General features: G+C 39.4%; 1 protein-coding gene across 2 annotated transcripts in view; it reads left to right on the top strand.

Moving 5' to 3' along the window:
- Positions 1-6,113, top strand: part of mtnr1ba (melatonin receptor type 1Ba) — a 76,535-nt gene extending 70,422 nt beyond the window's left edge. For both annotated transcript variants that reach the window (XM_067508421.1, XM_067508422.1), the window contains exon 3: positions 234-6,113. In XM_067508421.1, the coding sequence (XP_067364522.1) occupies positions 234-983 (750 nt within the window). In that variant the 3' untranslated portion in view covers positions 984-6,113. The remainder of the gene's footprint in view (positions 1-233) is intronic.
- The last annotated feature ends 7,911 nt before the right edge of the window (positions 6,114-14,024 follow it).

A 14,024-nucleotide genomic window follows, 5' to 3' on the forward strand; every position in this document is an offset into this window, starting at 1 on the left:
TAGCTATAGTGTAATAAAGGTCATAATGACTTTTAGGGCAAAGCAGGGAAAGAAAAACAAGCAGCTCTGGGTGAGAAACTGTAGCTCATGAAGCTAGTAGCAAGTTACACAAGCTTCTTAAACGTACCTTAACACTGAAGTTGGTTTTCATCACAGAGCATCTATTATCAAAGTACACAAAACACATGCAGTTATTACTGAAAACTGAGCTGTCATTTCTCATTCCATTCCAGGTGAGTGGCTTCCTAATGGGCTTGAGCGTCATTGGTTCCATCTTCAACATCACCGGCATTGCCATCAACCGCTACTGTTATATCTGCCACAGCTTCACCTACGACAAGCTGTACAGCTACCGCAACACGCTGCTGCTGGTCGCGCTCATCTGGCTGCTCACGGTCGTAGCCATTGTGCCCAACTTCTTCGTCGGCTCGCTGCAGTATGACCCACGCATCTACTCGTGCACATTTGCACAGACTGTCAGCACCTCCTACACCATAACAGTGGTGATCATCCATTTCTTTGTGCCCATTGCTGTGGTCACTTTCTGTTACCTGCGTATCTGGATCCTGGTCATTCAGGTGAGGCGGAAGGTAAAGTCAGAGGTCCGCCCCCGCATCAAGCCCAGTGACTTGAGGAACTTTATTACCATGTTTGTGGTGTTCGTGCTATTTGCAATTTGTTGGGCACCACTCAACTTCATTGGGCTTGCTGTTGCCATCAACCCTGAAGCGGTGGTGCCTCGCATCCCCGAGTGGCTCTTTGTGGTCAGCTACTTTATGGCTTACTTCAACAGTTGCCTTAATGCTATTATCTATGGACTGCTGAACCAGAACTTCCGCAGGGAGTACAAGCGGATCGTTATGTCAGTATGGATGCCACAGCTCTTCTTCCAGGAGACGTCACGAGGGGGTACAGAGGCCATGAAGAGTAAACCCTCACCTGGACTCAACAACAACGAACAAGTGAAAGGGGAAAGTCTGTGACACTGTTTTCCTTGTCCTTCATCTCCTCCGTCCTCTTCCTCTGTGTTCACTTGTGCAGTGCCACCATTCAGTTTAACCTGTACTGTGCCAAAGCAAAGAACTAGTGTGACCAACAGTCATGAGTGTGAATGAGAGGAAAATAAAAAAAGGGAGAAACTGACTACAATAGCTGTGATATACATTCTTTTAAGAGTGCCATTCTCAAACCTAAGGCTCATCAAATTTGGTTTGTACTGAATCTATCCAAAAAAGGCCAAGTTAGATGCTTTTAGTTTTTCATGTGGAATTTGTTTCGATGTCTAAAAAGTCGCTCAGCTTATTTTATATAAATCCCAACTTCACTGTTACTCAAATCTGGGGAAATTGTTTACAAATGATTCTGCAACAATTTGCAGGTCAGCTACAGCTAAAAAAAATTATAATCAAAGCATGTGGACACAAAGGTGAATCGTTCTGAATGAAATTAGCAATATTTCTTAAATGTAAAAAGTATAAGCTTTGTTACATATAAGGAAAAATTATACTAGAAAAACATTACATCTACATTTTTACTGGGTGATTTCATTTCTGCAGTCATAGGTCCCAAGGTAATATTCATATCAGGGACTATGATAAGAACATTTTTTCTTAAGGGGAGGTGGGCATCAAGCATGTCATGGCTTCAAGACAACTATTTAACAGAAAGCTAAAGCTGGGTGTGATATTCATAAAGATGATAGGATGTATTAAAACAACATATTTAGGACAGTCTGTTGTAACATTTAGACATCTAATAATATAGGTCTCTGAAAAGACTCTGGAGTACTTTAAAAATGAACTGTTACAAAATGTAGTCCTCATCCTAACAATAAATCAGTGTCACATACTGTTGATTCACTGATTTCTCAGGGCAGGAAAGGATCACGAGTTCCTGGAACAATTCCTGCATTATTCATTTTTGTGCACTTGGATAAACATTGGATAAAATGAGCACCGCAGCCTTTAGGAGCCTCTAGTTTGTGTCTTTAATTCCCACTATAATCTTGACACCGGTGATTTTTGTCGTCTGACTAGTATCTGAATACTTTAAACACAAAAAGACTGAACTTGATGAGCCTTAAACATGTATTGTAAATTATTCATGTATGTACACCTCAGGATGCCTGCCTCCTTTACTCTTTCGGTGATATGTATTTAAAAGTCAAGGTACCAAAAGATTAGAAATTTAGATGATTGCATCTTGAAGTCAGTGACGGTTTTGCGAAAGTTAACACTGCAGCTTCATTATCCATCTGGATTTTCTGTACTGTATTAATAATGTACTTATGTGCATTACGTGTTTTGGCACACAAATGTTTTTAAAGGAAACTGTACAATTGTATTTTAATTGTTGTATCTTTCATTTTTACGGAAAAAATTATTTAACTATTTTGTCATTTTTCAAATAGTTACCATGGGTAAACGCACTACAGCTCGGTGAACATCCTGAACAGATGTCTCTCACTTTGTTAGTGGTGGATGCCTCGAATTTCTAATGGACATTGCTATGGTTTGTCAAAGGTGCCTGATTTATTGTTCATCGCCTCAAAATGAAGATTTTACCAAAAAGACAAACCATGCTGACAGAAGGCTGTGGTGGTATATTATTATGGTTATTATAATTGATATTATTAAGACTATTACTACTATTTTACCAACATCACTCATCAGCTAATATGCTAATATCAAGGTGTGTCCACATCAAACAGGAAGGAAATTGGTGAGGTGTCATATCTCCATGTAAATTTAAACAAAAGCCATAGCTGTAATCAAGTATAAAAAACTAAATTAAAATACCAGAAATAAATGCAATTTCTTGTCAGTTTAGAGATAAGTCAAATTCTCTCCCACACCCATTGATTTATGGGTTTTTGATTAATTTAGTTTTGTTTTGTTCTTCATTTTCTCCTGTCATATGTTGTAGTTTAGAAACTTAGTGATAGTTATATCACACATACCTGGCTAATGAATAGAATAGGCCTTGAGAGCTGTCCTCAGATCTGCCTTTCCTTCCTTCTTTGTGGCTTCACTGGAAGCTCTTTTGGTGGAGGCCAGCTAAGAATCCAAGCCCACTCTGGAGGATATAACTGGGCTCCTTTAGCCAATTTTCCCTCAGACTTAAGCTGCTTGGATAGGAAGCCCAGTTGACACGATTCAGCCTTCAGATACCACATCCTCCCTAACTACTGTTGATGACAATGTCTGTTCCTTTATGGCCACAGTGTAACACACTACGTCGCACAGCCAAAATCATCTAAACTAGTTTCTTCAACAGGACAATGAATTCACTGCAGTCAAATGACCTCAACAGTCACCAGATCTCAATCCAATAGAAAACCTTTGAGATGTGGTGGAACGGGAGATATGCATCTTGGATGTGCATGCGAAAAAATTAGCTGCCAATGCCTGATGCGATCATGTGGATATGGACCAAAATCTCTAAGGAATTTTTATAGCACCTTGTTGATTAAGGCAGTTCTGATGCAAGGGAGTCATGTAGGCTAGAAGTGTTGGGAACCAAACAGAGGATTCCTCTATTTCCACCTGCCATGAGATGTTTGAACATTTTATCCAAATTTTGTGTGTAAACCTAAGAATGTTGTAGTTTGTCTTACATTTAAAGACGGTGTTGTTTGAACAAATTAAAGTAGAAACACAGAAAAGGATGGCAGATATGAAAATGTTCTGCAGCAATAACTTTGCCTGGAAAACCTTCTTAATAACAAGATTAAATACTCTACATGCAGTTGATCAGCATGAGCGTCAGGAATTTGCTTCCACATTTGGTGTGAACACACCTTGGGTCACCAGACAAATGCATTGCTATAAAATTCTTTGTCTTTAAAACTGTTAGTCATAGAACTGTAAAGTCATAGAACAAAAAACCTGGTAGCCTACGTAAAAGCACAATTATCAATGGTCCCCGGGTGACAGTGTACTTATGCAGTTTACAGGTTTAAATCTTAGTAAAGTTTTAATCTTAGTAATGATGAGAATCACCACTTTCTCTATGCATTTCATATTTCATATCACTACCTGGCAGCAAGCAAAGCTTACTGAATACTTGTGAATAACCCTACTACTGTTTTTATGCAGTTTATCTTAGTAAAAACCAAGTGACTCAATTGGTGCAGGCTGATCTCCAGGCTTGTTATACTGAATTCTGTGGTGGTAAACAATGTGCATGAGTTTTGACTGATCTGCTAAGTTTGAATTGTCTTTCATTACTTATTCTTTTGCCGGGATGGACAATTCTGCCTTGGGGTCTAATGAGAACTGTGAAAAACTGCTGCTGAAAAGATTAAGATAATGATGATGATGGTGATAAAACAATGATTATGATGATGATCAGCGGGAAGGAAGTGCTGGTGCATAATAAATATGTTTGCTGTAAATGAAAGGACTTAATGATGAAAAAGATATTCATTGTTTTTAAAGGATCACTAAGTGTTTTTTTTTTTTTTTGGGTTGTCTTTACTTTGTCACATACTTCTGATCCTACTGATACTTAAACGTAACAAATAGTGCCCCAAAGCTTAAGATAGCTCAGTGTAGTACATGCCGTGAGTGACAGCTCATGTAGAATGATAAACTGTAAACCTCATTTACAGAAAGACACAGGCCTTTATTTGAAAAATACTTATTTATGATTCCATTGTTCAAACCCTAATGTGTAACCATTTTATAATATAATTACTACTTTATATCATTTTGATGGTGCACTAACTTGCAATGGAGTCACTGTCACGTTGCTGTTAGCGTTATTTTTCAATAAATGAAACTATGCACAGTTATTAAAAGCCTGTAACATGTGAGTCGGCATCAGCATTTGGTTCCTGATGCTTTTTTAACTGGTTCAGTAACAGCAACCCTCCGACCAGAGAATTTTCAACACAAGGAGAACTGACTATAATCCAAGGCTGAAATAGAATCACTGCGATTACAAATTTAGTAAATACCACAATATTTATGACATTCATTTTAGGTATTTTTATATATTTTGTTACAGACTTTGTTGCAGCTAAACCCAGAAAGCTCCAGATTTTTATCCTACATAAGTTACACAAACACATAATATAAACACGTTATTATGAATGTACAGTTTACTGCAACTGAAAAGGCTTTTAATTTTAAAAGTTTTAAACACACATTTAAAACTTTTTTAATCATTTTCCAAATATGCCTCAGTCTGGTCATACTGGTCATTTACTGCCGATCTGTCACTGCACACACTTATACACCATGCAATCACACAGCCTTAGTGGCACCTTCCAAAAATTGGGAGACAAATCCTTTCTGCAGGTGGTTGATGAGTAAATAGGAAAAAGATGTGTGAGTATTTAAGTTTATTTTTATTTTAAGCCAGTTTTCTTTCAGAATGTGTCATTATATTTATATACAGTATTTAATGTATGAAAGGGTTTCTCATAACTCTGCAGCTTCTGAGCATCTTGTAGCTCTTTATTTTGGTTCGAACTGATCATTTACAGTCAATTTATCCTGACAACTCCCACAGGCAGCTGTCATTAGCCAAACAGTGGGCATTTACCATGCAGAGCTGAACAAATGATAATGAATTACGACAGCTTCAAGTTTGTCATGATTATTCAAATACAATGTTAATTAGTTTAAAAATGTTTTCAGAGTGACAATTCGAGCTTTCAAATACCTCATCTTGGAATTGTGTGTGGACTGTATTTAGTTTTAGTTTTTGCTGAACGAGCTGGACGCAATGGCCGTGTGTGTTGTGTGCAGCACAGAAACATTTTGGGTTTTTTGCACTAAGTGAGCTGCAACTGTCAATCTTAACCTATTGTCCATGTACATTATCTAAACATCTTTTATTTCACTGGCAAAACTATTCACTTAGTGGTCCTTTATGTGGGAAAAAGCAGAGGCAGCAAATGTGACTATTATATGTTTATTACTATGACTTATGTATATGATGGACATGATTTATAAATTTAGCACTGTAAAATATTTGCCACTGTCAAAGTTTAAATGTCAATCAAAATGTTACTTTTCTTTTCTTAGTTTTAATTGTTGGTTGTGATGCCAGCTGGTGACTGGTAAAACATTCACATATGAAGAAATAAAACAAATGAACCAAAACACGGGATCCGATTATTAAACACCGTTTAAACACTGCAAACTCTGTGAGTATACAAATAATAATATGTGAAGATTCTCATTTATCTAAATGCAAGGGAACATAGTTGCAGACTACTGACCTTGGCAGAAATGATATATTTTAACTAGTCGTTGCTAATCTCTGCAGCAGATCGGCCTTAAAACAGAGATAGTCAGGCTTAGGAGGAGCCACTGGTCAAACATTCTAAAATGACTAATTTACAGGGAACCAAAAGTGTTGTAGGCGTGTTCTGATCTTTGTCTGCAAACACGTGCCTCTTTCCAGGTGACGTTATCTCAAGGTTGAGACAGATTTTAGTTTCACTACTCATCCAAGTCGCTTCGGTCTGATGAAGGTGGGTCAATGACCTCAAGCAAAAAAAAAAAAAAAATTAAATTAAATTATCAGTTCATTTCCCTTGAGATTTTTTTGGTTCCATTCACTTTTGCATGTCTTAAAAAAAGATGGTCACTATCAAGTAGCTAAATGAGCCTACGGACTTTTAGTTGCACCGCAGTGCAGGACAAAAGCCTTTGGTGAGGCAGCGTTTAGTGTTTATTCTCTTATTCTCTGCCTGAGGATCTTAGAACAACAGAAAGTAAACCCAGCTTTTATCCTGGCTTCGATTAAAATATATCATGTGGGTTGTTAATTTACTGCATTTGTTTAAATATGACTGTGCCTTAGGAGGTAGAGCAGTCATCTGCCAATCCCAGGGTTGCTGGTTTGATCCCTGGCTCCTCTGGTCACGTTTCGAATTATATTACAATATTAGTTTTTATCTTTTAGTCGTAGCCACTGATCTCACTGTCCTATAGTATCAGGCTCTTATGTTATATTGCCCTTGTTATGTGAGCCTTGTCATCTTTTCATTATTATTTTCTATTATTTTTTAATAGTCTTACCATTTGATCTTCTATTGTCTTTGCTTGGTACAGTATCAACTCTTTCTTTTCAATCATCTGAAGTACTTTGAATTGAAGTGCATTGGATGTTTTCAGGAATAAAGCCAAACACAAAAACTCACCTACTCAGTAGATCAGCTTACGTTAAATGAGGAAGATTAGTGGTGCTGATGTAGAAGACGTAGTAGTGTGTTTATTGGCTAAGAACATTTTACTCCTTTAAAATTCATAATCTTGCTAAACAAAGCGTGTGTGTATCGTAAACTTCTGTTTGTCACAGAGGTTATTATCTAAATGTATTCAAAAACTAATGGAAAAAAATCTCATTGCTTTTTTGTTGTGGGAGCCGGGGGGAAGCGAGCATTAACACTTCTCCCTGTGCCAACGTTGACATTAAATTACAACCCTTAGTGAGTGTAAGTGTAAGGTAGATGAGCAGGTCATCTACTGAATCACTGTGGCCATGAGAAGAGCTTGAAGCTTTGAAATCAGCTGAGACGGCTTCCTGCTTCCTTTGTTCCTTTGTGATCAAGCCACAGCCCTTCACTGAGATTTGTGTATAGGAATGAGAATAGTGGGCTGCATATGATTCATGTTGTAATGATAATTTGGTGAGACTAAATGGAAGACAACATCCCGGCAGATTGACTAAACTAAACATGTTTTAAAAATCCAAACAATGGGATGAACTTTCTTTTCATTAGAAATGTATTGAATTTTCTAACAATTTGTCATTTTGATTTGAATAATTGCTCAGTCGGTGTATAATCTGTACAGGGCTGCTTCACAGACAGGGAGGAGACAATGGCTGGGAGGAGGTCATCTGATTACTTCTCTACTCGTTGTGGGTAACTGCAGGTAGAGCACTAAAGTGTTTACTCTTGTTGACAGGCTTGATTGCAGTGTGGGAATGTGGGAAACATCTAATGTGACTGAGTTTGTGGACATGTGCTGCCAGTATATGTCTTACTGTTCCACTCAGTGATTGGTCTCCATTATTTCTCTATATAATTTTAGAGCTACACCATCAAACATTTAGAAAATGGACTAAGCAAAAACAATGAACTTATCTTGGAGTTTTCCACCGTTGCCACTGCTCAGGCGAAGCACCTCTTGGATCCCGGCTAAAAGAAGACATCAGACGACACCTGCCACACCTCATTTGGTCAACCGGTCCACCGTGCTGGAACAGTCCATCAGACCACCGGTCCAGGTGGATAACTGGTTCACTGTGCTCGAGGAGCTGGAAAGGTGCTGCCTGCCCTGTGAGATGCCAGAGGGCTCAGCCCCCACAGGTGGCCGCTCCACCTCCCACAGTCAGCGCACCTCACTGCACCACTATCGGGGCATCCTGCCAGGACCTATTCAGACCAGACGTGCCACCACCACCCCCGTGCCTCCAGAGAGGCACCAAAAACCTTTTGCTGATAAAAAAACATCCTACGGCAACAAAAGCCGTGATACACGTTGTGTCAGGATCGCTATTTTTCCTTGTGGCCAAGAAAGATGATGGTTTAAGACCATGTATCAATTACCGAGGCATTAATGAGATCAGAATATAGAGCAGATATCCACTCCCACTAATCTCCTGAGCCTTTAAACTCCTCCAAGGCTCCACCATCTACACCAAATTAGACTTACACAACGCTTATTACCTGGTGAGAATAAGGGAGGGTGACGAATGGAAGACTGCTTTCAACCCGCTGGCAGGCCAATATGAATACCTGGTCATGCCCTTTGGCCTGACCAATGCCCCGGCTGTGTTACAGAATCTAGTGAATGATGTGTTAGGAGATATACTGAACTAATATGTATTTGTTTATAGTGATGATATTCTCATTTTGTCCCAATCTGAGACTGACCATGGCCACAATGTAAGAGCAGTCCTCCAACGTCTCCTCCAGAATCAACTATTCGTCAAAGCAGCGAAAAGAGTTTCACGCCACCACTGTCACATTCCTCGGGTACATCATCTCACCAGGATCCAGTTAAGGTGCAGGCAGTAAAGGACGGGCCGACACCTGAGTCCGGACGATAACTCCAAAGATTCTTAGGATTTGCCAACTTTTACCGCCGATTCATTAATGGATTAATGGTTGTTCCATAGCAGCACCTCTCCATCACCTCACCTCCTCAAACATCAAGTTCACCTGGTCCACTCAAGCCTCTACAGCCTTTGATAAACTCAAGTCACGTTTCACCACAGCCCCCATTCTCACCCTGCCCAACCCTGATCTCCCATTCATTGTTGAAGTGGATGCCTCCAACACAGGGGTTGGAGCTGTTCTTTCTTGATCATCAAATCAGGGTATTTTGTCTCACTGAAACTTGGTTGCATCATGAAGAATATGTCAGTCTAAATGAGTCAACCCCCCCAAGCCATATTAATTATCATGTTCCTAGAAGCACAGGCCAAGTAGCAGCAATCTATCACTCTAGCTGTTTTAGTCACAAAGGTTTTGTCCTTACATACGGCATTGAAACTGATAACTTAACAATATTTCCTCATCATCCAATTTTCTTTGACCATTTTCTAATAAAATTTAAATTTACGATAATAAACTATACAGCAGTTAGAAAATAATTCCACTGCAGCAGATGCTTATCTGAAAATGCTGTGAACAAATTTAAGGAAATCATTTCTTCATTTTCACTATCGTTTGTCAATACTATGGTGAGTAGCCACATTTATTTTACTCCTGTAATAGCTGATTATCTAGTTGATGATTCCGCAGCCTCACTGCGTATGATACTAGATACAGTTGCCCCTTTAAAAAGGAAAGGAGTGAATCAGAGGAGCCGACCTCCATGGTACAATTCACAAATGCACAGCTTAAAGCAGGCGTCACGAAAGTTAGAAAGGAAGTGTTGTTCCAGAAAATTTAGAAGAATCTCACTTAGCCTGGAAAAATAGTTTAAAAATGTACAAAAAAGCTCTGTGACGCCAGAACATCATATTATTCATCATTAATAGAAGAAAACAAGAACAAACCCGGTTTCTGTTCAGCACTGTAGCCAGACTAACTAAGAGCCATAGTTCTGTTGAGCCTAGTTTTCCCTTAACTCTGAGCAGCAATGACTTCATGACTTTCTTTATGAATAAAATTGTAGCTATTAGAGAAAGAATTCACCAGATCCTCCCCCCAAAAATTACAGATAGATCTTCACGTACAGCAGTGCTAGAGTCATCGATAAGGCTTCAATCCCTGTTAGACTGCTTTTTACCCATAGATCTCTCTGAGCTAACTTCAATTATTGCTTCTTCAAAACTAACAACATGTCTTTTATACCTTGTTCCAACAAAAATGCTTAAAGATGTTTTAACTCTAATAGCTATTTTCATATTAAATTCGATCAATCTATCTTTAGAAACAGGCTATGTACCACAGGCCTATAAGGTAGCTGTAATTAAACCACTACTTAAAAAACCCTGTCTTGACCCAGGTGTTTTAGCCAATTACAGACCAATATCTAATCTCCCCTTTATTTCTAAAATAATTGAAAAAGTAGTTGCAAAACAATTTTGTGATCACCTTCATAGGAATAATTTGTATTATTATTATTATTTGTATTACTAATAACAGAACACGGGACACCAACAAGGGAAACAAAAACCAGGAAAGGAGGGAGGGAGGCAGAACACCAACGGACGTGAAAAAAAAAACCCAAACTTAAAGGTGAGCACTGACCGAGTAGATACTATACAACTGAATTATCCAAAAGGGGTCGAAGCACAGACTAGAAGGTGAACGTGTTTACAAAAAGAGAAGGTGGGAAATCAATATGAAAAATAAGCCTGGTGACATTCAGCTAACAAACTTAACAGTGTGACAGAGCTAAAATAATACAACACAGTAACCAAGGTCTAAATAATCAAAGTCAGGAGTCCAAATACCATAAGACAGGCAAACTAGAAGACAGGGTATTGCATGGATAGCAAAGACAACGATCTGACAGGGAACAACAGGCAGAGCTGGGTTTAAAAATGCAGGGGAACAGGTGTAATGATGAGTGGTGACGCTGGAGAAGTGAACTGGAAGCAGGAATCCTAAATCTGTCTAACAGATTCCAATTTGTTCATGTTACTGATGAATCCTCCATGCACACAAAAGTTAGTTCTGAAGTTCCACAAGGCTCTGTGTTAGGACCAATACTTTTCACTCTGTATATGTCACCTCTAAGCAAAAGTATTACAAAACATTTATACATTTCCATTGCTATGCTGATGATACCCAGCTATATCTATCTATGGAACCAGATGAAAAAAATCAGTTAATCAAGCTTCAAGCCTACAAGACATAAAGGCCTGGAAGCAGACACCCTCTCTACTTTTAAGTCTAAGCTTAAAACCCGTTTTGATAAAGCTTATCGTTAAAGTTGCTCAGTCAACCTGTCATAGTTCTTACTTATGCTGCTGTAGGCTTAGACTGCTGGGGGACCCACCCCCCGATGCACTGAGCTCCTTTCCTCCTCCTGACCCTCTCTCCTCTCCTCTCACCCCGCAATTGTCACAACTGGATGTCATTAACTCTGTGTGTTTTCTCCCATAATTGTCTTTCTCCCTCTATGTGTCCCTCTCTGTCCCTTTCTGCAGGTGTCCCCAGCTTTGGAGATGTGTGTTTTCCAGCTACTGGTCCAACCAACCTGCCCGATCTTCTGTTGTTGCTTCTTGTTGCTCTTTTCTTTTCTCTCTCCGCTTTCCACTCACCCATGTTTGTTCTGGCTGAAGAACACATGAGAGTTTGTAAAATCTAGTCATCAGGTGTGTCCTCCTTCCAGAATGTCAGAGACTAGAAATCTGTGAGAGCTGGTGCTCACTCGTGTTTGCACATGCTCAGTGGCTGCCTCCATCTGTGATCACTGCCTGGGGCATGATGGGAGATAAATGCATACAAATTGCTTCTGTTGGCCAAAATATATCTTAAGTTCCAGGGTGGCCTTCATTTTGGAAGAGGAGTCAAATACCTGCTGACAGGAGCAACGGCAGCAGCTACGAGCATCAAGAGATGGCTGGATATTGATTTCCCCTGGAACCTCAGAGTACTGCCATGACAGCAACACCTTGGGACCTGGAACTCACAGTCTGCCTCTTACAATACACACCTTGAATGTCAGGCCTCAGATTACAACCGAAAATGTCCTTGAGTCAAAGGAACAGGACAAATCAGTCATACGCAAAGAAGCGAGAACATGATTCCTTTACTAATTACTGCCTTTACAGAAACAGACAAAATCAACTTTGTGATTATTGCTGGTACAGTGGCACATCTCACAGAGCTGTTAAAATCAGCACCTGTTAGCACTCATGGGGTTTATGGTCTATTTGACCATCTGCAAATTCTTTACCAAAATAAGCCAGAATCGCTATATATAGTGTATAAAGCAGATGCATCTTTTAAAGTTAAAGATAAGTAAAAAACAGAACTGCTTGGGTCTGAATGAATCTCAGAGTCAGTGCCGTTAATGCTGGTAATTAAAGAGGAATTAAACACCTTTAGAAGCTCTTTTGTCTGTAACTCTGACAACAACAAAGACCCAATAGGGTGGGACATTTTCATTGTTCAGTAATACAATTGGGGCCCAGGAAGGTAGAGCAGTCGTCCATCATTCTCGTGTCCTTGAGCAAGACACTGAACCCATGATGTCATAGTGTGTGTGAATAAGAAGCAGTGTAAAGTGCTTTGAGTGCCAATAACTAGAAAACTGCTATATAAGTGCAGAACAATTACCATATAATACCATTTTCTATTTGGCTTTACGTAGAATGGGGTGATGACAGAATAATCGATATTTTAGGAAAGAAAACTTTTAAGACCAGAAATACAACCGTTCTTTTTGGTAAAACTCACACTAAGAGCTGGCTCAGCTCTTACTTATGCTGCTAGAAACTTAGACTGATGCACTGAACTCCTCTCCACATTCGTATGTCACCACTGAATGACATGAACTCATTGACATTGTCTTTGTCCTTCCCTGTCTCCGTCTCTCTTTCCCTCTTTGCAGGTGTCCTCGGCTTTGGAGCTGTGTGTCTTCCAGCGTGCAGCTACAGGTCCTACCAACCTAATATTTAGTTGTTGCTCTCTTTCTTTTCTCTCTTCACTTTCCACTCACCCCAACCGGTCGAGGCAGATGGTCGTCCACCCTGAGCCTGGTTCTGCTGGAGGTTTCTTCCGTTAAAGGGAGTTTTTCCTCTCCACTGTTGCCTATGGCCTGTTCAAAGGGGAATTGTTGGGTTCTCTCTATACATCTTCATAGTCTTGACTTTATTCTGTAAAGTGCCTTGAGATGACTTTGTTGTGAATTGGCGCTATATAAATAAAGTTGAATTGAATATACAGAGAGGTCCATGAAGAAAATCTGGATAATAATTTAAGCCAAACAGCGAGAAAAACAAAACAAAAAAGAAAACACTGTAGTGGCTTCAGGACAAGACTCTGATTTAGCCCTGACTAGACCCCACAGAACATCTGGAGAGATCTGAAGGTGGCAGTATCTGGACCTGTCGCAGCCAATCAACGCGAGTTTGAGAGAATCTGTCAGAAACAGTTGGATCCAGATTTGTTCAGCTTGTAAAGAGTTAACCAAGAAAAATAAATGCTATCGTTACCTAAATTTTACACATTGATCACTTTAAGCAAACTGTCAGCAGGAACTGAAAAATAATATCAGAAAATGCTACTGCAACAGCCTAAACACCAGAATTTAGACTTTTTTTTCCTACTATGTGTGTCTGTTTTGGTGCACAGCCACTGCAATTCATTTACCTCCAGCAAAAGGACACAAAAAGCTAAAAGTGTATCTGCTACAGTAAGACATATTGTGATGCTCCTTAATGTTGGAGGTGAAGCAACAGGCTAAAGGAGATCCAGATATAGACGACCGTGCTCTGAGGACATCAGGTGGATCCACATGGAATTACAGGCTCCACATAACAACACAACATTGTAATACATGCAAAAATCCTATTTTGTAAACTAACAACTAACA

This window comes from Channa argus, chromosome 6, assembly GCF_033026475.1.
Source record: "Channa argus isolate prfri chromosome 6, Channa argus male v1.0, whole genome shotgun sequence".
NCBI classification, from domain to species: Eukaryota; Metazoa; Chordata; class Actinopteri; order Anabantiformes; family Channidae; genus Channa; species Channa argus.